Genomic DNA, 27,987 nt, shown 5'->3' with positions numbered 1-27,987 from the left:
AAGTGTTTGTGTCAAAGGATGGCCGCCCTATTTGCAGAAGTATTCAACCAGTATTTAATCAAGTCGACCTAAACCAAATCAACTCATTCATTTGCTTTAGGTCAACTTAATGCCCTTAGTGTCACATTGCACACGATTCTTCCTTAGACTAACTAAGGTTTTACAAGAGTGTAGTGTGTGTGGCAGCACAGAGGAAGTATAATATCAGTTTCCCAAAGTAATCTTGAGGTGAGTGGTCAAAGCTGGCATCAAGGCGAAGCAACTCAGAGAAAAAACTCATATTATAGTCATTATGTCTAGCAATTCAAGTGGCTACTTTTATAGAGGATTTTCCAACTGTCACTTTTATTCAGCACTCATGGCAAATTCATTATTTTAAACAAAACATAAAGTGCTGGAGGAAGGCAGCAGGTCAGGCAACACCTGTGGAGAGAATGGATGGCTGACGTTTCAGGTCAGGACCCTTCTTCAGACTGATTGTAGTAGGGGGAGAAAGCTGGAAAAGAGAGACGTCGGGCAAGTGATAGGTGGGTGCAGGTGTAGAGGAGATTTGGCAGATGGGTGGAGTAAGCGACAAGGGCTAGAGGTGAAAAGGAGACAAAGGGTGTCAAGGAGAGAAATGCAAAGCTGGAGGGAAGAATATAAGTGGAAGGTGACGGGAGAATGGGAGAGGGAATGAAGGGTGAATAGTACCACATCAAAGCATTACGTGACTGCAAAGGATTAAGGTTTATTGAACACAAGACTTGCATTTTAGGCACAGCTACATAACTGTTCAAAATCATCTTATTCTAGCCTGAGATCTGTTGTAGAGAATATATCACAATTTCTAACATGATAAATATAATCGATATCTTTCAGCGCATGAAGATGAGGATAAGGACGATGACTTTCGAGCTCCACTCTACAAGAATGTGGAAATCAAAGGAATCCAAGTACGGATGAAATGGTGTGCAACATGCCATTTTTATAGGCCACCCCGATGTTCTCATTGCAGTGTGTGTGATAACTGTGTTGAGGTAAGCGATGCGTTTGTTATTGACGGTGCTAACATGAGGGCATCTTGTGTTCTTTTCTCATTTGCTTCACCAATTATCTGTACTACTCTGCCTGAGGGCAACCTCTCCACAGATACTGGGAACTTGTGATCACATCTCCTGTGTGAATCTTGATTGTCAGTATCATCATCGTTGAAAACATCAACGGTCATTGTTATGTACGACAGTGATCGCAACTTCTACTGAAGTGTGGATGGCCGTTGGCTCGCTAGGAGCTCATCCACCCTTTGACAGGTCTTGTTTCTGGTCCTGCTGGGGGTTCACAGCCCCCTCCTCACCTGGCAAACCAGGTGGGGGAGACGGTTTAGTCGCCGGCTATCCGACCATGGAGCAGGTAGCACGGGATTACATGGTACCTGTGGCGTGGGGAACTCCCCCCCCCGATTGTCAGCATTGGTAATTTTTTATCATAAAAGCTTAAATCTTCACCAGTTAAGGTCCCACGCATATTTTTTCTGAATTATCTGAACAATGATCATCAGAAATCAGGTGAAAGGATTCCTCCCCCCTCACAGTTTGAAGTGAAAGGATTAGAAAATCAGAGAGCCAAGCAAATATTTCAGGACCTGGATAGGCGACATTTCAGGTCGGGACCCAAAACGTCACCTAAACATGTCCTCCAGAGATGTTGCCCAACTTGCTGAGTTACTCCAGTACTTTGTGTTTTACTCAAGATGCCAGCATCCTTGTGTCTCTTAATATTTCAGAGGCATGATTTAAAATCTGGTGGCACAGCAGAGGAATAAAATAAAATAAAATAATATAATATAATTAATAAGCGCATCAATAATGGTGATCATTGAACTTCTGAATTGTTGTAAAAGCGACATCTTATTCACAAATACCCTTTTTAGAAGGAAGTTTGAGGTCATTATCCATAATGGTCAACACATCGATTCTAAATTGTGCCTAGAAATGGGATTGCTACCTAAAAGGAACCAAACCACTCATTGCAAGGTTAACTTGCCATTGAGCATCACAGCTTGGGAAAGAATAAAGACAGTTCCTTGTCAGTGAGATAGTTCTACAGCACGGAAACAGGCCCTACGGCCCAACTTATCCTACCTGCCTGCATTTGGCCATATCCCTCTAAACTTTATCTATCCATGTACCTGTCCAAATGTCTTTTAAATGTTTTTAAAGAGTGATTGTGATTCCTTGACTACAAATCTGGTTTGTATTAGTTCATTCTGCACAGATTGGAAATGAACCTGTGGTCTTCCGAGAATCAAAAAACCATGGAATTATTTTAGTACAGATGGATGTAGCCAATCCTTGCCAGCTCCTCGTGGAGGAACTTTGTATATTTAACTCGGACTTCCCTTCCATGTTTAACTGTTTCCTCATTCTTTCTATGTATACTTGAAAAATAATTTATCTGAAGTGCCTGTGCAATTTCCTTTTGAAAGCCCTGATTGACTAGCCTGCCCTTACAAGCAGTAATTTCCAGATCATAGCTGTGGTTTTCTTTTCTTTTTTTAATTCTTCTTGTTGCTTTTGACTATCACCTTGAATCTGTGTCTCTCGAACTTGAACCATCTTTCAGTCTCTCTGCTTATCCATCTAAACTGCTCAACTTTATTAAATCTTCTTTCAGTCTCCATGCTCCAAAGAAACCAGTCTAACTGTATATCTAAATCCCTTACACTAGACCCATTCCAGTAAATCTTCTCTGCACCATATCAAATATCTTCACCTCTCTCTTGAAGTGAGATAATATCAGAATTGAAAGTAGTATTCTGGTTGAGACGTTAGACATTTCGAGATACAGCGGGGGAACAGGCCCTTTGGCCCACCAAGTCCACACTGACCAGCGATCCCCACACATTACCACCATCCTACACACGCCAGGGACAATTTACACTTATACCAAACAATTAACCTACAAACCTGTACGCCTTTGGAGTGTGGGAAGAAACCGAATATCTCGGAGAAAACCCACGTGGTCATGGGGAGAACGTACAAACTCCATACAGACAACACCCGTAGTCGGGATCGAACCCGGGTCTCCGGCGCTGCAAACACTGTAAGGCAGTAACTCTACCACTGCGCCACTATGCCGCCCACAGTTCATAACTAGAACTGTTACAAAGATTTATGATAACTTCCTTGAATTTTGTCAATCCATCTGTAAAAGCACTTCTTTTTATGTGTTGGATTAAAAACAGCACAATTGAAAGAACATTAATTAAACTGTGCATTAGAAAGAACTGCAGATGCTGGAAAAATCAAAGATAAACAAAAAGTTGGTGAAACTCAGCGGGTGAGGCAGCATCTATGGAGCGAAGGAATGGGTAACGTTCCCTAAACATCACCCATTCCTTCGCTCCATAGATGCTGCCTCACCTGCTGAGTTTCTCCAGCTTTTTGTCTACCTTTAATTAAACTGTGAACTAAGATCTCAAATTACAATTAGTTGAAAGATGGGGTGGGCTCCATAAACCATCTGAATTGTGAAGACATTGCAATCGTAATCAGTTGACCTTGGCACTGTTTGTTTGCTTGCTTGCATTCCATTCTAAAATGTAATTGACAGTTTAAAATCGCAAACAAACAATTATTTACACGATTGTGAACACATGAATTGTATCACAATCACCATCAACTAAGAAAAATCTCTAAGAAACCTAAAAGCTTGTAGCATAACATTTGTACTTGTGGGGGAAATGAGGCACAAGGGAGTGATTAGATGGCAGTTCCTGCCATTGATTCCCAGAACAATGAGAAACACTGATAGTTCATAAACGGAAAACATCTGTGACTTTTACTTAAAATAAATTGAAGCCTGTAATGCAAAAGATTTTGTATCAAATTTTGGCAACGCTTCACGATAAGAAAAACGTTAATTAATTATTTTTTTGTCTCATTCATTTTGTTTCCAGGACTTTGATCATCACTGTCCATGGGTGAACAACTGCATAGGACGGAGAAATTACCGCTACTTCTTCCTCTTTCTCCTTTCCCTTAGCATTCACATGGTTGGAGTGTTTATTTTTGGGCTGATTTATGTTTTAAACCATATTGAAGAGCTTTCCACTCCATGTACTGCCATCACGTATCCTTTGGAAATATGCGTGGGACCTTAACTGGTGAATCTTTTATTCTTTTTTTGGTGTAAAATAAGCTGTGTACCTGTCCTTCAGCATAGACTAGTTAAGCAGCAATAGTTTGCATTTTAACAGTCCCCTTGACTTAGTATAGACTTGAAAGTATGCTATTATAGTGCATCAGACAACATTTGATATTGAGAAGAAGATATTAATAATAATAATAATGGATGGGATTTATATAGCGCCTTTCTAATACTCAAGGCGCTTAGTACAATCTTTGTCAAGGGTAGGTTTTAAGGAGCATCTCAAAGGATTAAAAGTTTGGTCAAGCTTTACAACTGTCATGGAAAACCATTTGTTTTTTTTGCAAATGTAGGCCTTAGAAATTTAATCAGAATGTTAGTTTTGAAAATGTTCGTTTTTTTACAATACTACAAGATTGAGTCAGAGTATAGAGTGAGATTGACCGACTGACCAAATGGTGCCAGCACAACAACCTGGCTCTCAACATCAGTAAGGAACTGATCGTGGGCTTTGATAGGGGAAGGATGAGGACCCACAATCCTGTTCATATCAATGGGACGATGGTGGAGAGGGTCAGTAACTTCAAATTCCTGGGCGTGCATATTTCCGAAGATTTTTCCTGGACCCAGCACACCGATGCAATTATAAAGAAGGCACATCAGCGACTCTATTTCCTGTGAAGATTACGGAGATTCGTCATGTCGAAGAGGATTCTCCTAAACCTCTGCAGGTGCACGGTAGAGAGCATTCTGGTTGCATCGTGGTCTGGTTCGGCAACTTAAACGTCCAGGAGCGGAAAAGACTACAAAAAGTTGTGACCACTGCCCAGTCCATCACTGGCTTTGACCTCTCCACCGTCGAAGGGATCTATCGTAGTCGCTGCCTCAAAGGCAGCCAAAATCATTAAGGACCCACACCATCCTGGCCACACACTTATCTCACCACTGCCGTCAGGAAGAAGGTACAGGAGCCTGAAAACTGTAACGTCCAGGTTCAGGAACAGCTTCTTCCCTACAGCCATCAGGCTATTAAACACAACAACGAATAAGTTCTGAGCTCTGAACTGCAAAAAACTATTATTATTTGTTATTTGCACTATATTTGTTATTTATTGAACTTTTTATTTTTTTTCTCTTCCCCTGTTATATACTATGTTTACATATTCACATATTCTGTTGTGCTGCAGCAAGTAAGAATTTCATTGTCCCATCCGGGACATATGACAATAAAACACTGTTGACTCTCTTGAAACTGAAAATTTGTAAACAAATTAAGCAAATATTGCTGACTTAGTGGTTCAAGTGCATGAGTGGATAGGACAGTGAGGAAAGCATTTGGTAAGATGGCATAATTAGGCTATGCATATAGAAGAGTTGGGACCTATAACACTATGAATGTATGGATGGAATGTAATGAGATCCATGCACTGTTTTAATGTACATATATAAATATATTTTTAATGAAGATAAGTTATTTAGGGGTGGGGTGGCGCAGCAGTAAAGTTGCTGCCTTACAGCGCAGACCCGGGTCCAATCCTGACCATGGTGCTGTCTGTACAGAGTTTGTACGTTCTCCCCGTGACTGCGTGGGTTTTCTCTGGGGGCTCCGGTTTCAATAGACAATAGACAATCACATTCTAAAGAAGTACAGGGTCGTAGGTTAAATGACTTCTGTAAATTGTCCTCACTGGTCAGGGTGGACTCGGTGGGCCGTAGGGCCTGTTTCCACGCTGTTTCTCGAAACTAAACTAAACTAAATTTCTGGGAAAATAAAATGATGAGTAAGCTAATATGTTCGGAATGACCAATTGAGTCGAAGTGTCTGTGGAGATCATGGGGCCATCACAAACCATTAAGATTCAATTCCCTCAGAAAATAGTAGAAATGATAAAAATATTATCTGAAATGCTCAAGGATCTTAATTACTTAATGCATGTGACAATTTCACAACTAATAGACAAAGGGAGAAATCCTTCCATTTTTAAATAATACCAATTCTCAGCAAAGCATGTATTTCAAGCCTCCATTTTTTGAAATATTTTTTCCAAAAGTTAATGCTATTGAATGTGAACCATCAAACTGGTGCTAATACATTTGTCAATCAGTTGTTTTTATTCAGAAACATTTATTTGGAATTCAAGTTATTGAGAAGAATTGACAATTTTAAATTTAAAAACAAGGAACTGCAGATGCTGGTTTATGTAATTAAAAAAAGTCACAAAGTGCCGGAGTTACTCAGTGGGTTAGACAGCATCTCTAGAGCATATGGATAGGTGACGATTTGGGTCGGGACCCTCCTTCTGACTGGAGAAGGGTCCTGACCTGAAACGTCACCTATTCATGTTCTCCAGAGATGCTGCCTGACGCACTGAGTTACTCCAGCACTGTGTCTTTTTGTCTATTTTTTATGTTGGTTGCTGACTCTAGTTGTACAAGAACAAAGTCAGCTTGTTCTTATTGAATGTAAAATGTTTTTTCCTTAACTAAAATAAAAAGCATGGCTGTCATGTGCGTGGCAGGTCTTTTCTTCATTCCCGTTGTGGGTCTTACAGGATTCCACATGGTTTTAGTTGCTAGGGGGAGAACAACAAACGAACAGGTAGGTGGATCAGACACACTGGATATCATAGAGTATAGGTATTCTGAAACATTAAAGCTTCTAAAGTAATGTCACTATCTTGATCACATTTATTTACATTTTGCTCACTTGTAGAGTTAAGGACAATTTATAAAATCTGAATAAAGTAACCATGAATATATTTAATTTTGCCATGGCCTTGCCGGCCATAGAGTGTTGAATTTGTATATTAAAGAAAACTGTATTGTTCATCGCACAGGTAACGGGTAAATTTCGAGGCGGTGTGAACCCATTCACCCGTGGATGTTGTGGTAATGTGGAATATGTACTCTGCATTCCTTTAGCTCCCAAGTAAGTGTTTCTATTGTATTTCCTGTTGCTAATATTACTCATTTTTTTAATTGACACATCTAACGTCTATAAATGGCACAGTGCTGGAGTAACTCAGCAGGTCAAACAGCATCTCAGGAGACCATGGACAGGTGATGTTTCAGGTCAGGAGAGGGTCGGACCAGAAACGTCGCCTATCCATCTTCTCCGTTTATGCTTATAATATTCATTGAACTTTGTAGGATGATTTCATCAGTTTTTTTAACTTATGATGGATGTACAGTTTGTCATGGTTATCCAACAGTGTGGTTTAACCACAGTGAAATTGGTCTATTGTAATTATAAATCATCTGTGTAGAATGTAAATGTTTGTCTGTGTTACCACTTGCAAGTTTAACATAAGTGGCAATGTGCCTGCGAAGCTGCAGCAAGTAAGATTCTCCCATTTCCCTGGGATGCTGGCTGACCTGATAGGTTACTCCAGCTTTTTCTGTCTATCTAAGAATTTCATTGTTCTGTTTCCAGTGCATATGACAATTAAACACTCGACTCTATTCCTTTGGTTTTAATCCCTAGGTACATAGTTGACTACAAAAAGAAAGATCTTGTCATGGTGAAATCTCCTTTTGTTAGACTTCAGTTGTCTGAAAAACAAATTGCACTCAAGATTAATGATAATGGAATTCAGGGGAATCTGAATAGGACCAAGGTAAGAGATGGAAATTGTGTTTTCAAAAACCTTAAATTGATATTGTCATACAGTATCTCTTGCCATAGAGGGAGTACAGAGAAGGTTCACCAGACTGATTCCTGGGATGTCAGGACTTTCATATGAAGAAAGACTGGATAGACTCGGCTTGTACTCGCTAGAATTTAGAAGATTGAGGGGGGATCTTATAGAAACTTACAAAATTCTTAAGCGGTTGGACAGGCTAGATGCAGGAAGATTGTTCCCGATGTTGGGGAAGTCCAGAACTAGGGGTCACAGTTTAAGGATAAGGGGGAAATCTTTTATGACCGAGATGAGGAAAACATTTTTCACACAGAGAGTGGTGAATCTCTGGAATTCTCTGCCCAATACAATACACATTTATTGTCATTTGAGCCCCAGTGAGACTCAAACGAAATTTTGTTTCCACAGCCATACAAACAAAAACAATGTCCTACAGACATACACACAATTAAGTTCACACAAACATCCATCACAGTGAACCCACTGTGATGGAAGGCAAAGTCTTTTCTCTCCCCTGCTCTCAATTTCTCTCCCGATGTCCAAGCTCCAGGCGGGTGATGATAAGTCCCACGGCCATTTTAGGCCGCGCGGAGCGATTTACGGCCCCGCTCCCGGTCTGAAAGTACAAGGTCGGAGCCCCAGCGTGCGATGGTGAGTCCCACGGCCATGAAGCCGCGCCAGATGATGTACGGTCCCGGTCCGGGTCGTTCCAACCCCGCGACACGGGCTGGAGAAGTCGCGTTGCGGGAGCTCCGGGAAGCGGTCTCTCTCGCCCCCCGGACCCGCGAGCTCCCGGTGTCCCAGTCCACCGGACCTGCGGCTGCGTTGCTGGAGCCTCCGAGCCCCAGGAGTCGAGTCGCAGCAGCGAGTCACCGCCGCTCCCCACGTTCCGAGGCCGGCCAGCCCCACGATGGTGAGTAGTCCGCAGCGCAGTCTCCCGAGCCCCGGGTCGTTCAGGTTGGAGGCCGCTCCACGGTGCTCGGCCCCAACGACAACGGAGACCCGACAGGGAAAAGGTCGGGTCTCCCGAACAGGGAAGAGATTTAAAACGGTTTCCCCCTCCCCCCCCGCCCCCCACATATACACATTTAAAACCAAGCTTAAAAAAACACAAACACTACATTTAACTAGACAAAAATAAAAAAAAGACAGACAGGCTGTAGGAGCCGCTGCAACGAGTCGCGCCGCCACCAGGAATGGTAGTTGAGGCCAGTTCATTGGCTATATTTAAGAGGGAGTTGGATGTGGCCCTTGTGGCTAAAGGGATCAGGGGGTATGGAGAGAAGGCAGGTACAGGATACTGAGTTGGATGATCAGCCATGATCATATTGAATGGCGGTGCAGGCTCGAAGGGCCGAATGGCCTACTCCTGCACCTATTTTCTATGTTTCTAGTATCCAATCCTCATTTACTTAAATGTTGATCTTTTTAAACCTTAATATTGTTTCACTTTGAACTGACCATGTAGGGTTTGTAGGTTAACTATCCTCTGTAAATTGCTCCAAATATGTGGAGAGGGGATGAGTATGGGGATAATATGTGATCAATGGCCGGCATGGATGTGGTGGGCTGAAGGGCATGTTTCCATGCTGTATCAACTGCAACCACTATAAAACATTGATGCAATGCAATTTGCATTTTGCAGTTCTAAATGTTCCCGACAGCATCAGTCACATTCGCTGCTCGTTATTGTTTTAGAGACTCTTTCTTGGTGCTTGTGAAATTTGATTCTTACGGTTATAAAAAATTATTCAGTTCCACTGAATTTTAGTACTTCAGCAATAGGAGTTCAGAATTTAGCAAATGTATCAATTTCACCACTTGTGATATTATCCCAGTTTTGTGTTATCTCAACTGCTGCTGAAGAGAAAAATATTTGTAGTAGCTCTCCAATTTCCTTTTATGTACCTATTAATACATTGTATGTCAAAAGCATTTTTATTGGTTAAAGTATACATCATATTTAGATACTGGAGATAGAGCTGGGAAAATTGAATTATATGTCAAACAAACTCAACCAATTAAAATATTTAGGCGGTACAAATAAATTTCCCATTATGAAATTGCCTTTTTTTCATTACTTGTTACTTGGATTGGGCCTTCTAACCTAGTAAATACAATCAAGCAACGGAATTAAGTAAAACACTGTGAGCAGTCCAAACAAATTTTGATTAGTAAGCAACCCATATTGTTACAGGGTCATAGAGTCTTACAATGTGGAAATAGGCCCTACGGCCCAACTTGACCAACATGTCCCTTCCAATCTAGTCCCACCTTCCTGCGTTTGGCCCATATCCCCATAAAATCTGCCCTATCTATCGTTCTAAGGGGTGGCACAGTGGCACGGCTAGTAAAGCTGCTGCCTAACAGCTCCAGAGACCTGGGTTCAATCCTGACCTCAGGTGCTGTTTGTGTGAAGTTTGTACGTTCTCCCTCTGAACGTTTGGATTTCCTCTGGGTGGTCCAGTCTCCTCCCACATCCCAAAGACATGTAGGTCGGTAGGTCAATTGGTCTTCTGAGAAAGTGGGATAACATAGAACTAATTTGAACGGGTGATCGATGGTTGGTGTGGGGCAAAGGGCCTGCTTCCATGCTGCGTCTTTCAGTTCAGTCCATTCCTCTGTTCGATCCTGATCACGGGAGCTGTCTGGGTGAAATTTGCACATTCTCTCAATGACTGCGTGGGTTTCCTCTGGGTGCTCTGGTTTCCATTTCCTCCTACATCCCAAAGACGTGCGGGTGTGCAGATAAATTGGCATCAGTGTAAAAAAAATGTGCATAGTGAGTAGGGAGTGGATGAGAAAGTGGGATACCATAGAACTAGTGTAAACGGATGATTGATGGCTGGCATAGACCAGGTGGGTCAAAGGGCCCACACCATGCTGGATATTTAAAGCTAAAGAGTATAGCTTAAAATTACACTTCCAATAAAGAGCATGAATATCTGAATAAAAAGATACATTTCTGCCCAAAAATATCTGAGTAAATAAAATTGCTGTGTTGTTCCAAAATAAAACTTTGATTTTATTTTTCTCTCAACTATTTTTTTAGTCCAAAGGAAGTTTGGAGGCTTTGGATGTTCAATCCACAGACGTCGAGCCACCACTGCCACCTAAACTAGGTCCAAGCAAATATGCAAACCTTAAAAACCAACTGAGTACTTCAACCAACGAAGGTAATGCATTCAGCTGGGAAATAGCAATATCTGTCTGTTTAAAGCAAATATCTCACTTGACAGTGTTGTTTTCTTGATGCACACTGATATGCCCATGAAAAAAAAGCTATTCATAGTTAATAACTATCATCATTTGGTCATGATGCAATACAAGTGGATAATGTAATGAGGCTTTCATGTTAATTCATGTATTTTGCTTTCACATAATCGCATCTCTTTACTTTTTTTTTTTGCCCTTCCCACTTATTTTTTTATTGTCATTAAAGCAGAAAATATTGGAAATATTAGGAAAGTCAGGTAGCTTCTGAAGAACGAGAAGCACAGTCTCAGTGAATGAAAGTTGCAGGAGCACACTCATTCAAAGCATTGCTGATCTTTTGCTTCAGCACCACTGGGGGCAGCACTGTGGCACGGCTGGTCGAGCTGCTGCTTCACAGCACAAGCGGAGGGGGTTCAATCCTGACCTGGGGTGTTTGCACGCCACATGGTAACTTAACTTACAGTGATTTGTCTACAAAGATACGTGAATCCCATAAATATCTTTACCTTCCAATCTCTGATCAGTTAAAATACACTCTGCATTTCTATTCTTTCTGCCAAAGTGGGCATTTACATTTTTTGCATGTTATATTCCACCTTATTCCTTACGTAATTTCTTAACTATCTATGTGCAAATCACTTCAAGTTCTCCAGTGAATTTTGTATCGGCAAACTTAGATATAATGCACATTATTTCTCCCCCCCCGCCTTCCCCGGCGACCCCCATTCAAATCATCAGCAGAGCCTGTGAACACTGGGTCCCAGCACTAATATCTGTAGCATCTCACTGGTTTTGGCCTCTCAAGCCAAAAATAATCAAAGTCCAGGACCCGAGAAATATGAACTCAGTTTCTCTCTCTCTCTCTCTCTCTTCATTCAGTCAGTCGGGGTCAATTTATGCCACCTTGGAATGAATGCAAAAAATTGTCCCTGGTGTGTGTAGGGTAGTGTTAATGTGTGGGGATCGCTGGTCGGCGTGGACTCGGTTGGCTGAAGGGCCTGTTTCCACGCTGTATCTAAACTAAACTAAACTTCCGAATGTTTCCAGTATTTTTATACTTTAGCATTTGTAGTTTGTTTTTACTCTGTTGGGAACTTCACCCAATTTTCTTCCATCACCGAAGCATAATCTTTTTCACTGTATTGTGGCAACTCAAGATGAACATTGGTAAACAGACGTTGCTTGTTCATAATTGATTGACAATAATGTAAAGTATTTTCCTTTGCTTGTGAAAAGGCTACTTTAAGGTTCACAATATCATTGCACTCCACATTTCTGTGGTCTAATTAATTTTTCTTTGCCTCATACTGTCAGATGAGGTATTCACCCAGTGGTTCTAGATAATTCATAATGTGCCATGTAGTTAAATAATCTGTGCAGTTTAATAAATACAGCCTTCATTTACCTCTGTGGGTCCCATAAGTGCTTTTCTGGTTATGTTCAAAATATATCACAGGATGATTCTTTACTTAGTGTGTGAATAGATGAGATGTTGAGTGCAAGGCAAGAAATTGTTGAATGGAATTGTCCCATGTGTAAAAGAAAAAGTATACATGACCGATTTTGATCCCAATAGAGTTCTTTTAGTTTCACCGAAGAGAAAATTTGAGGTTGGTTGACCAAAATATACTTGTTTTTCCACTACATTTCTAGCTGTCTGAGCAGGGCTGGTGATGATATTTGTTCTTATGAGTGGTAATTTCTGGTTAAAGTTGCTGGTTGTTTATTGCTTGTGTAGAGTGAACTATTAGACAATAGACAATACACAATAGGTGCAGGAGTAGGCCATTCAGCCCTTCAAGCCAGCACCGCCATTCAATGTGATCATGGCTGATTATCCCCAATCAGTAACCCGTTCCTGCCTTCTCCTCATATCCCCTGACTCCGCTATCTTTAAGAGCCCTATCTAGCTCTCTCTTGGAAGTATCCAGAGAACCGGCCTCCACTGCCCTGTGAGGCAGAGAATTCCACAGACTCACAACTCTCTATGAGAAAAAGTGTTTCCTCGTCTCCGTTCTGAATGGCTTACCCCTTATTCTTAAACTGTGGCCCCTGGTTCTGGACTCCCCCAACATCGGGAACATGTTTCGAGTGATTCTGACCATTAAGAGTGTAGCAGGAAGAAAGTTGGTGCTTGTGGGACTGTGGGCTAACTGGGACCATATGCTAACTGATTCTAATTCAACGTTTGTGAAACGTGGTTTAGAAAATTTTAACTAAATGACAGGTTGCACAAAATGTGAAGTTATGAAATAAGGTCAAATCCTTGTGGTGGGAAACAGAAGTTGATCAAACTTAAACCTGCTCCAGTTACGTGTGAATATCCCTCCCCATCTGATTATCGATTATTGATCTTGACCAGCTAACCCTCTGTGGTTGTTCTCCCTCGCTAAGAACAACAATCATATTTGGCATCACTTTGCATGAAACTATCTAAACCGGGGAGTTTTCTTGATGTCTTTGACTTTGCCACAACCCCAAATGTATCCTTTGAAGCTTCAGAGCTGTGTTGGATTTAAAGCAGTCGTGATGATAAAAATGTACAGAAAAGAAAGGTCCATGTAAATGTCTTGGTGCTGGCGACGTGTTTGTAATTATTCATAGACAATCTTACTATAAATGTGTAATTTAATGTTTATGCAGAACACTGAATTCACAGTGAAACATCTTGCAGTTCAATTTACACAATAATCTCTTTTGAACGCTGATCTTGTGAAGAGCAATAACTTATGTACTAAACATTAAGATATACTGGCAATCATTAATACAGAAAAAAAGTTATAATTGGCTAATGTGCCTTTTACACCTGAGAAAAATAACAATAACTTGGATATGTTTATAAATTCTCTTAAACAAAACATAAATGCCACCTCAGTGTTCAAATGGTTTATTGTCTCTACCAGTTTCCTTAATGCACCCACTCTCATTAACTGTCTAGAATCTACCGTAGTTTTGCATTCAATATTCATTTTGTGCTACGGAATGTGATCATCAGACTAACGTGCGCCTCTGGTTCCAACGTGCTAAATCTCCTGACAACCTTATACCAAGGATGGGCATGAACGTGAACCTAGATGTTTCCCTTCTGTTGTTTTTCAGTAGTTTAGGGCCTGTCCCACTTACGCGATTTCTTTTTCGGCGACCTGCCGGTGTCCGTGACGCCTGTACAGTCGTGAGTAGTCGCCCAAAGAGTCGTACCTTTTTCTGGTCACCGCTGGATTTTCAACATTTTGAAATTTTTCGGCCTCCTGCTACAACTATGACCGTTGCTGGTAGGTCGCCTAAATAAATTGCGTAAGTGGAACAGGCCCTTTAGTGTTACCTTTTGTGTGCATACGTGTGTTCTGGTGCCTGTACTACATTGTCCTTGTCTTATTGCAGATAGTGGTTACTCATCCAAGCCCATCAACCCACCTACTCCTGCCATGTTTAAGTATCGACCAGCACTGAGCAGTTCAGGTGCAAACCCCAAAGTTCTTTACCATGCTGCTAGTGAGAAGGTGAGGAAATGCAGGACTCTGTGCTAGACAATAATCCTTGGGCATTGCATTTTGTTGTGGTATTTTTATTTTCTTATAGGTAACGTGGTTAGGATGGAAACAGCTCTGTAGCAAAGTACCTATCCTCTAATACAATACTGAAAGAACATATTCATCTGTAAGATTCATCTTCCACAAACTATTGCTTCTGTTATTGAATGACGAATTATTAATTAATTAGATTGCATAGTTTTTAACATCTGATTTTTTAATTGTTATAGCATGTGTGTCGTGTTCAGACCTTAAGTTACTAAGGGAACCAGCTGGAATCATATTCTATAGACAACTACAGATGCTGGTTTACAAAAAAGACCCAAAGTGTTGGAGTAACTCAATGGGTCAGGCAGTCTCTCTGGAGAACATCGATAGGCAACGTTTCGGATCGGGCAAAGAAGGGTCCTGACACAAATATCACTTATCTATGTGTAGGAAGGAACTGCAGATGCTGTTTTATGCCAAAGATAGACACAAAGTGCTGGAGTTACTCAGCGGGTCAGGCAGCATCTGTGGAGAAAAAGGATGGGTGACATTCTGTAGAAGGTTCTGACCCGAAACGTCACCCATCGTTTTTCTCCACAGATGCTGCCTGACCTGCTGAGTTACTTTGTGTGACCGATCTATGTTCTCCAGAGATGAGTGTTTAAAAAGGTTTAGGGTCCGGATATTTTACTATGAGAAAATGTCATTAACTCTGCAGAAGGCTCTCGACACGAGTCGTCACCTATTCCTTTTCTGCAAGGATGGTGTCTGACCTGCTGAGTCACTCCAGCTTTTTGTGTCTATCTTCAACTCAAAACTCAGTTTGATAAACATCAATATTCTACACAGTTTTAGTTAAACCTACTACAGTGCTTTGATATTCATTTTAAAGCAAAAATGAGTTCCTCTTATAAAAGGACCCAGGACACCAGCATTGTGAGTGAGGCTGCAGAACTACCAGCTGCTCCACGCTCGCACTCTTCCACTTCAAAGAGGAAAATGGTACAAACTCACCTGCTACTGCCACTGGTTTATTATTGTCATGTGTCCCCGAAAGACCCAAACAGATCAGATATGCCATGCATAAATACAATCAAGTAAAACTCCAGTACAATAGGTGAAGCAATGGGGAAGATACAGAGTGCAGTTCCACAGCACAAGTCCAATGTCCGCATCGGACAGCACCCTAGCTTATGGTCTCTGTTAGTTTAAATTTATAGTGTTGGTAAAAGCAAAATCACTTGTTATATTTAACTCAAACAGGATCATATAGAATCAATCAATTGAATTTTTTTTTTAAATGCACTGGCTGTGATAATGGAATGATGAAATGGACTAATATTGATTATGGTCAAATCTCCTATCTCCCAAGATTTCCATGCAGGAGGCTCATAAAGAGGCAGCCATCGTGGAGGAATGTAACAGAGCGCATGATTACAAGTCCGAGCCAAATTTAGATCTCCCCGACTACCGGTCACCATCGCTCCACAAGACGTACCAGTCCTCGCCGTTTCAACTCGACTCGCTGTCTGTGAGCTCGCGGTCTCTCAGCCTGAAGTCTGCTCACAGGAGAGGCCTGGACAAGCCCCAGTTACACCCAATGAAGTCCGACTGCTCGCCCCCCAACCAGTACAAGAATATCTTTGGCATGAATTCGTTGTCCAACAGAAATGGGAGCCTGTCGTACGACAGTTTGTTGAATCCGCCCCCGAGCCAGCCGGTGGTGGAGTGCCCGGCACACGCTGCCGCCCCGGCCGTGGGCTACCACTCCCCGTATCTCTCAGCCAAAATGTGCCAGATCCGAGGGGTGGATCTGCAGCGCCAGGCGGTGCATGGTTACAGCCCGGTACACCGAGGCCCGTCCCCACAGCACCGGGAGCCGTCACCCGTCCGGTACGACAACCTGTCCAAGCAGATCATGGCTTCCATTCAGGAGCGGAAGGCGATAGAAGAGCGTGGCAAGCTCCGGGTCGCCCCAGAGTCAGTGTTTCTGGACACGGGGGGCTACAACGCGCTGGGCTCCTACAACCTCCAGCAAACAAACACTTTGTCAGAGGACTCGAGGACGGCCACTGGCGCGTGTGGCTCTCGAGATAATCTCACGGCTGCCGCTGCCTGCAGCGCAAGGAGTCCTCTGCTGCGTGCCTCTGCCTCCTCCCTCTCCAGCACAATGTCACGGGCGGCAAGGACTTCTACAAGTTCCCTCCACGCAGACATGGCAAACAATAACATGCAGTCCAACCACACTTTGCAAAGCAGATCTGCCGAGACCTCGTACAGGTCTCCAGGACATCAAATTCCACCTTCTTCATTGATTAGATCCCCGACCTACGGAAGCCACAAGCCTCTGTCCTTCGTCACTGCAATGGAAATGTCAGAAGGAGTTCCTCAGCCTCTGATCACTCCACGGTAGGTCCAACTCCACTCTCATCCTTTGTAAAGCTGTGGGAACAAGTGCTTGCAAAGTCGGTCACGTTTTACACCGCCTCTATCTTTTATTTTCCTCTGTATTAAGGGTAAATCAGCCTGGCGTTTCTCAACCTGAGTCACCATTGCATTCCTGCTCTGACCTGTATCTGATGTGCAAGGGAAACATAGAAAACAGGTGCAGGAGTAGGCCATTCGGCCCTTCGAGCCTGCACCGCCATTCAATATGATCATGGCTGATCATCCAACAGTATCCTGTACCTGCCTTCTCTCCATACCCCCTGATCCATTTAGCCACAAGGGCCACATCTAACTCCCTCTTAAATATAGCCAATGAACTGGCCTCAACTACTTTCTGTGGCAGAGAATTCCAGAGATTCACCACTCTCTGTGTGAAAAATGTTTTTCTCATCTCGGTCCTAAAAGACTTCCACCTTATCCTTAAGCTGTGACCCCTTGTTCTGGACTTCCCCAACATCGGGAACAATCTTCCTGCATCTAGCCTGTCCAACCCCTTAAGAAGTTTGTAAGTTTCTATAAGATCCCCCCTCAATCTTCTAAATTCGAGTACAAGCCGAGTCTATCCAGTCCTTCTTCATATGAAAGTCCTGCCATCCCAGGAATCAGTCTGGTGAACCATCTAGCGAGTACGCATCACTCCCCAAGCAGCTCTTTGTTTGGAGCATTTCAAGGGACCACGAACCACGTTGTCCCACGGACAATCAGCCCAACTTGCCCCATCTACACTAACTCCACCAGGCCCTGATTGGCCTATATCCTGCTCAACCTTTCCTATCCATGTACCTGTCCAAATGTCTTTTTAATCTTGTTATCGTACCTGCCTCAATTACCTCCTCCGGCAGCTCGTTCCATAAATCCACCACCTTCTTAGTGAGAAAGTTGCTCCTCAGGTTTCTATTAAATCTTTCCTCTCTCACCTCAGAGGGCGGTGGAAGCCGGTTCTCTGGATACTTTCAAGAGAGAGCTAGATAGGGCTCATAAAGATAGCGGGGTTAAGGGATATGGGGAGAAGGCAGGAACGGGGTACTGATTGGGGATGATCAGCCATGATCACATTGAATGGCGGTGCTGGCTCGAAGGGCCAAATGGTCTACTCCTACACCTATTGTCTATTGTCTTAAACCAACGTCCTCTTGTTCTTGATTCCCCTGCTCTGGGTAAAAGACACTGCATCAACCATATCTATTCCATCTTCCCTATCCATTGCACTACTTCATGCCACTTCATCAGAGTGGGTCCCCTGTGGATATTTTAGGCGCTACCCCACCATACCTTCCTCCCTTCCTCCTCAGACTGATCCCTGCCCCTTTGAGCTGATGTACCTGACTCTGGGAATCAGTGAGGTTCCTGACGGTGATCTCAATACCCGATGCCCACAACGTTTCCGATTGCCCCTCTACAGTGCCGAGTCCCAACTCCCGGCCCACATCAATATATTCCACCCACTGTCCCCTGCTTTTCCTGGCCTTGGCATTGGTCTTGATGATGCCCATGTGTATTGGCCTTTCTAATCTTGATACTGGTGACTCCTTGATGCAGAGTACTAGAATTGTTAGGTAATATACACACAAGATGTGAAGATCGGTCCCAACCAGTAACGTCGCTTATCCATGTCTTCCAGAGATGCTCAGCGGGACAGACAGCATCTCTGGAGAGAAGGAATGGGTGACATTTCAGGTCGAGATACTTCTTCAGACACTCTCAGTTTGAAGAAGTGTCTCAACCCGAAATGTCACCCATTCCTTCTCTCCAGAAATGCTGCCTGTCCCACTGAGTTACTCCAGCATTTTGTGTGTGTCTTTGATGTAAACCAACATTTGCCGTTTCTTTCGACACATCTTCCAAAGATATTCCCTGACCCATAGAACATAGTACAGCACAGGAAAGGGCCCTTTGGCCCACGATGTTTGTGCTGAACAAGATGCCAAGTCAATCTGATCTCATCTGCCTTTGTTGGTCCATTTCCCTCTATTCCCTGCACTTAATCTGCCACGTCCACCACGGCTGGCAATGCGTTCCAGGCCCACATCACACTGTGTAAAACATAACTTGCCCCACACATCTCCATTAAACTTCCCCAACTCTCACCTTGTACCTATGCCCTCTCGTATTGGACATTTCCACACTGGGGGGAAAAGGTTCAGACTGACCCATTGAGCCACCCCCAGCTCTTTGTGCCTTCATTTTTAAGGTCATTGTATGTTAATGGGACCGAGGCCACAGAGAAGACTTTGGTTTATGACTCAATAAAAATGGGTTTTTTTGCCGCTGCAAAGTTTATTCTAACCTGATCAGCATTTTAATTGAGAAGCTGGCCCCATGTGGTTTAGCTCCACGGGCATTATTGTCACATGTACACCGAAGGACAGTGAAAAGCTTTGCTTTGCATACTAACCAAACATACCATGCTTAAATACAATCAAGTCCACCCCCTTCTGTCATTCTGTCATGGGGTAGACTGGCTCTCCTTTCCCCCCCACCCACCAATCTTTGCACATCCCCAATCTTGAGCTTTCCACTCGTCACTTTAATTTCATGTATCTTGTGTTAGGGATTTAATTTCATGACATATTTAAGAAGGAACTGCAGATGCTGGAAAAATCGAAGGTGGACAAAAATGCTGGAGAAACTCAGCCGGTGAGGCGGCATCTATGGAGCGAAGGAATAGGTGATGTTTCGGGTCTCGACCCAAAATGTCACCTATTCCTTCGCTCCATAAATGCCACCTCACCGGCTGAGTTTCTCCAGCATTTTTGTCTACCCTTTGTGTTTTATGACTGTTGGCCAACCAATTTCCCTCCTGGGATAAATAAAGTTTCATCGTACTGTCTCCTATGGCAAACACGAGTGCAATAGACAGGGGGAAGTGCAGTACTGAACGAACGAGCCACTGACATGTTCTCTGTTTTTCCAGTGATGAAGTTCAAATGAAGACAGCTCACAACAAGGTAAATGGACAGCCAAGACGATTATCCAGGATGGACGGCCAGCTGAGCTCGTCTTCTCTCTCCCACGGTGCTACAGTCAGTCCCACCAGACAGTCCAACGTAAAAAAGGTGTCGGGTGTGGGCGGGACCACTTACGAGATCTCAGTGTGAACAGCCATCTGCCACGGCAGCTGCACGGTGGGGCCACACTGTGAAGACTCTCGGGCAGCAGCTCTGTGCTCTTGCCCAAACAGCTGCAGCCTTATTTCTCCAGAGGTAGTTAAACGTCATCCGAAAACACGGGGGCCGGCCCACAACAAACGTTCACTTTCTCCCACCCCCCACCCCCCGCTCTGCTGCACAGTAAGGTGATATTTTAGCGTCTGGTAAAAGAAAGCCCTGGTTTTTATTGAAACCACACTTGTGTACTCGCCCATCCAAGTGAATCTTCTGTAAAAGTCGGGGCAGTCTTGGATTAGAATTAACCTGGAACCCTGCAATGATTTTTATGACGGTGAAGAGTTTCTCTTGCTTGCCATTCAAACTTGATAATAGTTTCACACGTGAAATACCTTTTATTTTGTATTAACCGATGTTGACACAATCGTGTGGCACCGAAACTTGCTAATTCCCTTCCTCCGTCAATGGGAAGTGATACACTTACATCAGCCAAAAGATGTTTTAAATCTGTCTCCCCTAGAATAAGACAACCTTGTATGTGAGTGTGTGTGTGTGCGCATCCATATGTCTAGTGGGGCTTGTATGAAGTCCAGATGGGGGTGGAATCCTTCAGGGCACAAAACTCAGAGCTTTACAATACAATACAATACAAGGTTGCTTGTAAAGATAAGTAATACGATTTATTAAAACATTAAAGATTCTTATCGATAATCAGAACTTGGAATTGACAATTTTATAGATATCCAGGAGAGGAGTGATCATACCTGCTGGGATAAAGATGAAAGAACCTCACAAACTCACAAACTCTCCTCAGGTATATTTGGTGATTCTGTCTGTAGGTGTGGGAAACCGGGTCATTCTCACACTACCATGGGCAGTCGGACAAGGGGCCTGCATACCTGTGATTCGCCCAACACGCCCACTTTTATGCTCGCCGCCACGGTGTTAACGTGCAGTTGAGGCGAGGCGAGGCGAGGCGACTGCAGCTCACGGAAGTCAGGTCAGCTTGTAGTCCCCCTGCATGTCGTGGCCATGCCAGTGCAATGGTAGCTGGAGATAGGTTGCACCGTGAAAAGGAAGGAACCAACTAAATCCAGCGGCATTTTATTACCAGGGCAATGTCTGGCCTATTATTTTGTTAGTTGCCATCAAATAACTCGGATGTATGTTTGTCGTGTATCTCCAAGCAAAAGTGACAAGTTTATGATGTTTAAGAAGGAAGTGCAGATGGTGGACAAAAAATGCTGGAGGAAATCAGAGGGTGAGGCAGCATCTATGTCAGGGGTCGGCAACCTATGGCCCCCGGGCCAAATGCAGCCCTTAACCCGAAATCATCCGGCCCGCAGGCGGATTTTTTTCCCCGAAAGCATCCGGCCAGCCGAGCAGCGAGCTCTGGCTGTACCGCATCATGCGCACAGCTACCGGCACGGCCGCGCACCTTCTGTGAGCACGTTTAAGAAAGAACTGCAGATGCTGGAAAAATAGAAGGTCGACAAAAATGCTGGAGAAACTCAGCGGGTGAGACATGCAAGGATTGCATGAGGCTGCCTCACCTGCTGAGTTTCTCCAGCATTATTGTCTACCTTCTTTGAACACGTGATTTGATGCCTGCCATCCGAGGAGGGATCCATGTGTACACGTGATAGATGTGGCCCGCCATCCGCTCACAGACATGGGTCCCGGCCCCTATGCACAACAAGGTTGCCCACCCCTGATCTATGTAAAGAAGGAATAGGCGACGCTTCGGGACGAGACCCTTCAGACTGATATCGAGGGGGGGGGGCTGCCCCACATAGATGCTGCCCCACCCGCGGAGTTCCTCCAGCGTTTATGATGTTAGTTACTCACACGGACCTTGGTTGACCATCGCCAGAGTGAGCTGTGCTTGCACGCACTTGCTCTGTGGCTGTTCCATATTTTGTTTTCAATCCAGATTATTTTGATCCTCGCTTTCATTCTTTTGACATATTTACTAAAGTAGGTCTGAGGACGAACAAACAAAGGTTTTATCCTGAAATAAAATGCAAAGCGTGTCCGATTTTATTATGTTAAAGAAAATGCGGTATCTTTTATTCTAGTATGTAATTCCATTAGGATGTGCCCAATACTAGGAAGCCCCTCAGTAGATATCGTGCCGAGTTTCAATAAGATCTCTAAAACCATTATTAACAACCTATTCCCAGTTATCTTGAAGATGAGGATGAAAAATTGATTGTTTACATGTCTACTAGACGCTACGAGTGTCAGCTACTGGGTGCGTTCCATGTTTGAGAGTGCTTTAAAAATGTGAGCATTAAGATCCAGCTCAACGCTCCAGTACTGAGGGAGTGTTGCATTGTGAGAAATGCCATCATCAGTGAAACCGATCCTTGTGCTCTTTGATGGATGTCAAAGAGCACACGGTATTATCTTGAAGATGACTAGATAATGTCCTGGAGTACAGTCAATATCCATCTCCCACTCCACATGACCCCGTGCATCGATCACCAATGCTACTGGTTACATCACCATCTTTAACGTCACGGTTGCACTTCTGACGCATTTTAATGGCTGCAAAGTGCTTCTGGGCATCATGAAAGAGGTATGACAGGGTCTGTAGGATCAACGTTTGAATTTTAAATCATTATTCAGCCATCAGAGTTTGCTGTGTGGACCCAGGCATCTACTTTATTTCCCAGGAACTGCAGATGCTTGAATTTTTAGCAGAACACAAAAGTGCTGGAGATACTCAGTGGGTCAGGCAGCATCCGTGGAGGGAATGGACAGGAGACGTTTCAGGTTGTGATCCATCTGATTCGCGACAATTCGGACAGCATCCTTCTTCAGAAGTTTGAAGTAGGGTCCCAATCTGAAATGTCACCTGTCCATTTCCTCCACAGATGCTGCCTGACCCACTAAGTTGCTTCAGTAGGATTAGGTTTAAGTTTATTATTGTCACATGTACTGAGGTACAATGAAAAGTTTTGTTCTGCATGCTATCCAACCTGATCAGATACCATACATAAATACAATCAAGTCAAACTCGTCCAATCGGTAGAGCAAAGGGGAAGATACAGAGTGCAGAATATGGTTCTCAGCATTGTAGCGCATCAGTTCCAGAGACAAAGTCCAATGTCCGCAATGGGGTAGAAGTGAATCAGACAGTACCCTAGCTTATGGAAGGACCGTTCAGAAGCCTGATAACAGAGGGGAAGAAGCTGTTCTTGAGTCTGGTGGTGCGCACTTTCAAGCTTCTTTACCTTCTGCCGGATGGGAGAGGGGAGAAAGAAGAATGACCGGGGGGGGAATGGGTGGGTGTTGGCTGCTTTTCTGAGGAAGCGTGGATGGAATCAACGGTGGGGAGTCTGTTCCGTGTGATGGTCTGGGCTACATCTACCACTCTGTGCAAGTTCTTGCGGTGTTGGACAGAGCTGTTCCCAAATCAAGCTGCGAACAGTGTGCTTCATATGATGCATTTGTAGAGGTATGTAAGAGGCATTGGAGACATGCTGAATTTCCTCAGGAAGCGATGTCAACAGGCTTCTAAATACTGCAAATGTTTAGGGTTTAGACAGTCCAGCCAGAAGGCCCGTGCTGCAGAGTGAGCTACATGTCCAGTTCTGGTCTAGTTACACAGATGGTCTGACCCTGGAAATGTAGAAAATTCCCCAGGTCCATTCTGTTCACCTAAAGCAGGGCAATGCCAATGCCACTCACTGGCTAATTGGTCCACTTTCAATCATCTGTAAATAGTAGTTGAGTCAGATGGTGATTGCCCACCCATAATTGTTGCCTTGTTCACTGATGCCCAGTCTGAGCTTGACCAGCGACACCCAGCTCTAGACCTCATCACGAACGTGGACCACGCAGCTGAATTCCATGCAGCTTTCTTCCCCTCATCACCGCCATCACTCTGAAGTAGGGTCCCGGCGCGAAACCTCACCTTTCTTTGTTCTCCAGAGATGCTACCTGACCCGCTGAGTTACTCCAGCATTTTGTGTCTTAAGTGCATTCATGTCTTTGAGGAGGACAGATGGTTTGCACATTTGCATTTTCTGCAGATCTGACCCAAATGTTGATTTAGGATTTGAAGTCAAGGTTGTTTGTGCCAGTCCCATCACAAATAGTCGAGCACCAACATCCTGATCGACATTCCTACACAGAGTGCCGTACTGTCGATGATGCCGTCAGATGAAATGTTCAACCAAACGTCTGCCATTTTGGGTGCAAGCAATTCCATGACCTTATTTCTTCCCCATGTGCCCTGTTTGATATTTATCCCTCAATTGCAACACCACTGCATATCGATCTGATTGTTATCACATTTCTACTTGTTGGAGCAAGCAAGTCTACCGAATTTGCAACAATGACTACACTTCAAAAGTACTTCATTGCCAGTCAAGCCCTTTGGGGTCACCCTGAGGTGCTTTCACGCTGCCTGAAGCACTGATCTTACCTGCACAGGTGCTGACATGTGACAATAAACTAAACTGAACTGAGCCTGCAATCTATCTCCCGTTCCATCTCTTTATTTATCCACAACACAGCTTTGAGTCCCCCACCCACCCCAATCTGAATTGCTTAAAGAATCCAACGGGAGAAAAAAAAGCATAGACTTTCATAACAAAACTTCATTTCTGGGAATGTGTTCTGTGTGTGTGCTTGTAAATATGTTTGCATGAGTTTATTTAAATGTAAAAAAAAATAGAAAAGTATTTATTTTCACTTGTATTTAAGCACAGAATGGCTACATTTATCTTGTAAATCTTTGATAAGGAAATATCCAGCTGTCAATCCCTCTTACAAATTTGACGTCTTTGTTCTGTGCTGTTATTCCTGTCCCATTAACTGAAATAAATGTTTTCTGTGTTCCATGTATATCATGATTTCTACTGGAATGTAATAGCACACTTTTTTTTCTATGAGAATCAAAAACATGAGTAAAATGAGCGGGTTTTTGTTTTCTTTCTGTTGATATTCAGATTGTTTAACCTAGTCAAATAGTGGACATAGCTTTAACCAATGTTGTCCTGAGAACGACTTTCTTACATGTTAACAGTCGCATTTTAGTTTTTGTACTTTTTACAAATAGACAAATGGATATTAACGGCAGTTGTTTATGTAGTTCTTCCCCTTTCCCTGCTCGTAAGTTTTGAATGGTGTGATAGTGGATGGTTAGGAAGCCACCAAAGAGCATTGCATTAATGTAGCAGTTTGTAACACTGTCAAAGAAAGTATAAGTGGGGAAAAATGAATTGCTGCATCATTTATTTCCTGTAGTAAGTATTCTGTAAAGCTAAGCAATTTGAAATGTACGTTTTGGTTGAAGATTGATGCTTGTTAGAGTATTATTATCCACTTACCTGGGCAAATGTTTTTTTACTAGATATAGAAATCCTTTCCATTCTTTGGGAAGATTACAGCCGTGATCCTGGGTCTGCACTGGACTAACTGACCTTGCCGGGCTTGGTTTACAGAGGGATTGGACCTGACCTTGTCATTTCTGGTCTGAGGGGGGAAAAAGACACAAAGTGCTGGAGTAACTCAGCGGGTCAGGCAGCATCTGTGGAGAACATGGATAGGTGACGTTTCAGGTCAGACACTGAATGGGTCAGGAACCTTCTTATGTTCACCTATCGATGTTCTCCAGAAATGCTGCCTGATGTGCTGAGTTACTCCAGCACTTTGTGTCTTTTTTTGTAAACCAGCACCTGCAGTTCCTTGCGTTCACCATTCGATGATCCCTGTTTGAAGCGGGTAGCCTCTGAAGTCAGGATCGAGTCACTTGTGAACAATTATCCTAACCATGCAGTCCATGTACATGTCGAACGCATGCTGATCAAGGTGGGGTGTGGTAAAGGACTCAGGCATCTGCTAGTAGAACAGTGCAGTACAGGAACAGTCCCTTCGGCCCACAATGCCAGTGCTGAACATGATGCTAAAACCAACCCTTGTCTACCTGCACATAATTCATATCCCTCTATTCCCTGCATGTTTAGCTTTAGATTATTATTGTCACGTGTACCGATGTACAATGAAAAGCTTTGCTTGGCATGCTCTCTGATCAGATTATATAATACAATATACAATCACGTCAAACTCAAGTCCAATAGGTAGAGCAAAGGGTAAGATGGAGTGCAGAATATATTCCTCAGCATCGTAGCGCATCAGTTCCAGAGACAAAGTCCTATCTAAAAGCCACTTGAACACCTCTATTGTATCTGCCTCAACCACCATCCCTGGCAGCACATTGCAGGCATCCACCACCCTCTGTGTAAAAAAAACCATATTCAAACTTTGCCCCTCTCACCTTAATGATGTGATCTACCTTCTCCAAGAGCTGCTTGTGTCATTTCAGAACTAGAGTCGGGAAAATCAAAGCAAGAAGTTCAAAGAAAACTCATTAGGCATGATCAGAGGGAAAAGTTTGAACTGATTAAGTGGATAATAATAATAATAATAATAATAATATGGTTCCAAGCCTTGCTCTGTAATTCCATGTTGATGTTACACTTCAAACACAGATGAAAACAGCTGGTGGTTCCAATCAGCCCAGGACCCCTTCCTCATCCACATGCTTGTTGTATTCAGCAGTAATATTAAAGTCTTGTTTTATTGTAGAAGCCATTACAAAGGACAAGTCTATAAAATCTTTATATTTTCAGAACTTGCTTTTAAATAAATTTAACAGAAACCCAAAACATTTCAAATGACTTTTTCAAAACAATTATCTTTTATGGTCGGGTCTCTCGCACACAACTTGAACATCGATGATGAAATGCGTGAGTGGGATTATTCCAAACACATGGTTTTTCTGAAGATCAGATTCTGTGATAGGAGCAGAATTAGGACATTTAGCCCATCAGGTCTACGCCATTCAATCATGGCTGATCTATCTTTCCTTCTCAACCCCATTCTCCTGCCTTCTGCCAATGCTTTGTCTTTCTCTACCCCCTGGTGTATTCTTGTAAAACTCTTCTTGGTTCTACAATTTTCTAAGCTTGAGACTTTCTAGTCTGTTTACCACTAAGTTTCCTGTTTGGCAATTAGTTGTATCAAGTGTAAATGATTAGGTTTAAGTTTATTATTGTCACGTGTAACGCAGTCCAGTGAAAATGGTTGTTTTGCATGCTTTCTCATCAAATCAGACAACACAAAAATCAAGGTAAACTCAAGTACAATAGGGAGGGTAGAGTGCAGAATATAGTTCTCAGCCATGCAGCGCAACAGTTCCAGAAACAAAGTCCAATATCCTCAATGGGGTAGAGGTGAATCGGACAGTACCCGAGCTTATGAAAGGATCATTCAGAAGCCTGATAATGGAGGGGAAGAAGCTGCTCTGAAGACTGGCGGTGCATGCGTTCAAGCTTCTGTACCTGCATCCTCAAAAGGTGTGCATCGTCCAAAACAGAAGATGGCAACTTCTTTCATCCTGCCTTTTAGTTCCTTCTCTGTTAGCACAAAACTGACTTTGTATTCCAATCAAGTGCAAATTTTTGTCGTGACAAAGTGCAGACTAGGCAACCGTCTTAAGTAACACTTTGCACTCTGTCTGCCAAACTTTGCAGGATCTCATGGTTACTAACCGTTTAATCTCCCCTTGCCTTTCCCACAATGGCCTTTCTGTCCTGGGCCTCCTCTGAGGCCTGGGTGAGGCCTCAGGCACACTGAAGGAACAACACCTCATATTCTAAAAGATGTGAACATTGAATTCTCCAATTTCAGCTAAAACCCCCTCCTCATTTTCCTGCCCCCTCTCCACTCAGGTACACACACAGTTGTCACACTATCTCCCATCACCCTAGTCACCCAGCTCCTTTCCACTCTTGTACACCCATCTCCCACCCCCAAGTCCCCTGTTTTCCTTTAAACACACCCCCCCCCGACTTTACATTTCATTCCTCCACTTCCTTCCTTATTTGACGCCCATTTGTCTCTATTTCACCT

The 27,987-nt window shown here is 43.3% G+C and overlaps 1 protein-coding gene across 1 annotated transcript in view; it reads left to right on the top strand.

Moving 5' to 3' along the window:
* Positions 1 to 20,778, top strand: part of zdhhc8 (zinc finger DHHC-type palmitoyltransferase 8) — a 164,507-nt gene extending 143,729 nt beyond the window's left edge. The window contains exons 3-11 of the mRNA XM_033043952.1: positions 862 to 1,019; positions 3,941 to 4,113; positions 6,628 to 6,730; positions 6,969 to 7,060; positions 7,616 to 7,748; positions 10,825 to 10,948; positions 14,370 to 14,488; positions 15,879 to 16,915; positions 19,869 to 20,778. Coding sequence (XP_032899843.1) covers positions 862 to 1,019; positions 3,941 to 4,113; positions 6,628 to 6,730; positions 6,969 to 7,060; positions 7,616 to 7,748; positions 10,825 to 10,948; positions 14,370 to 14,488; positions 15,879 to 16,915; positions 19,869 to 20,052 — 2,123 coding nt within the window. The 3' untranslated portion in view covers positions 20,053 to 20,778. The remainder of the gene's footprint in view (positions 1 to 861; positions 1,020 to 3,940; positions 4,114 to 6,627; positions 6,731 to 6,968; positions 7,061 to 7,615; positions 7,749 to 10,824; positions 10,949 to 14,369; positions 14,489 to 15,878; positions 16,916 to 19,868) is intronic.
* Positions 20,779 to 27,987: the final 7,209 nt, after the last annotated feature.

This window comes from Amblyraja radiata, chromosome 25 (assembly GCF_010909765.2).
Source record: "Amblyraja radiata isolate CabotCenter1 chromosome 25, sAmbRad1.1.pri, whole genome shotgun sequence".
Taxonomy (NCBI): domain Eukaryota; kingdom Metazoa; phylum Chordata; class Chondrichthyes; order Rajiformes; family Rajidae; genus Amblyraja; species Amblyraja radiata.
The sequence above is the reverse complement of the archived record's forward strand: the minus strand, read 5'-3'. Positions and strand labels throughout refer to the sequence as shown.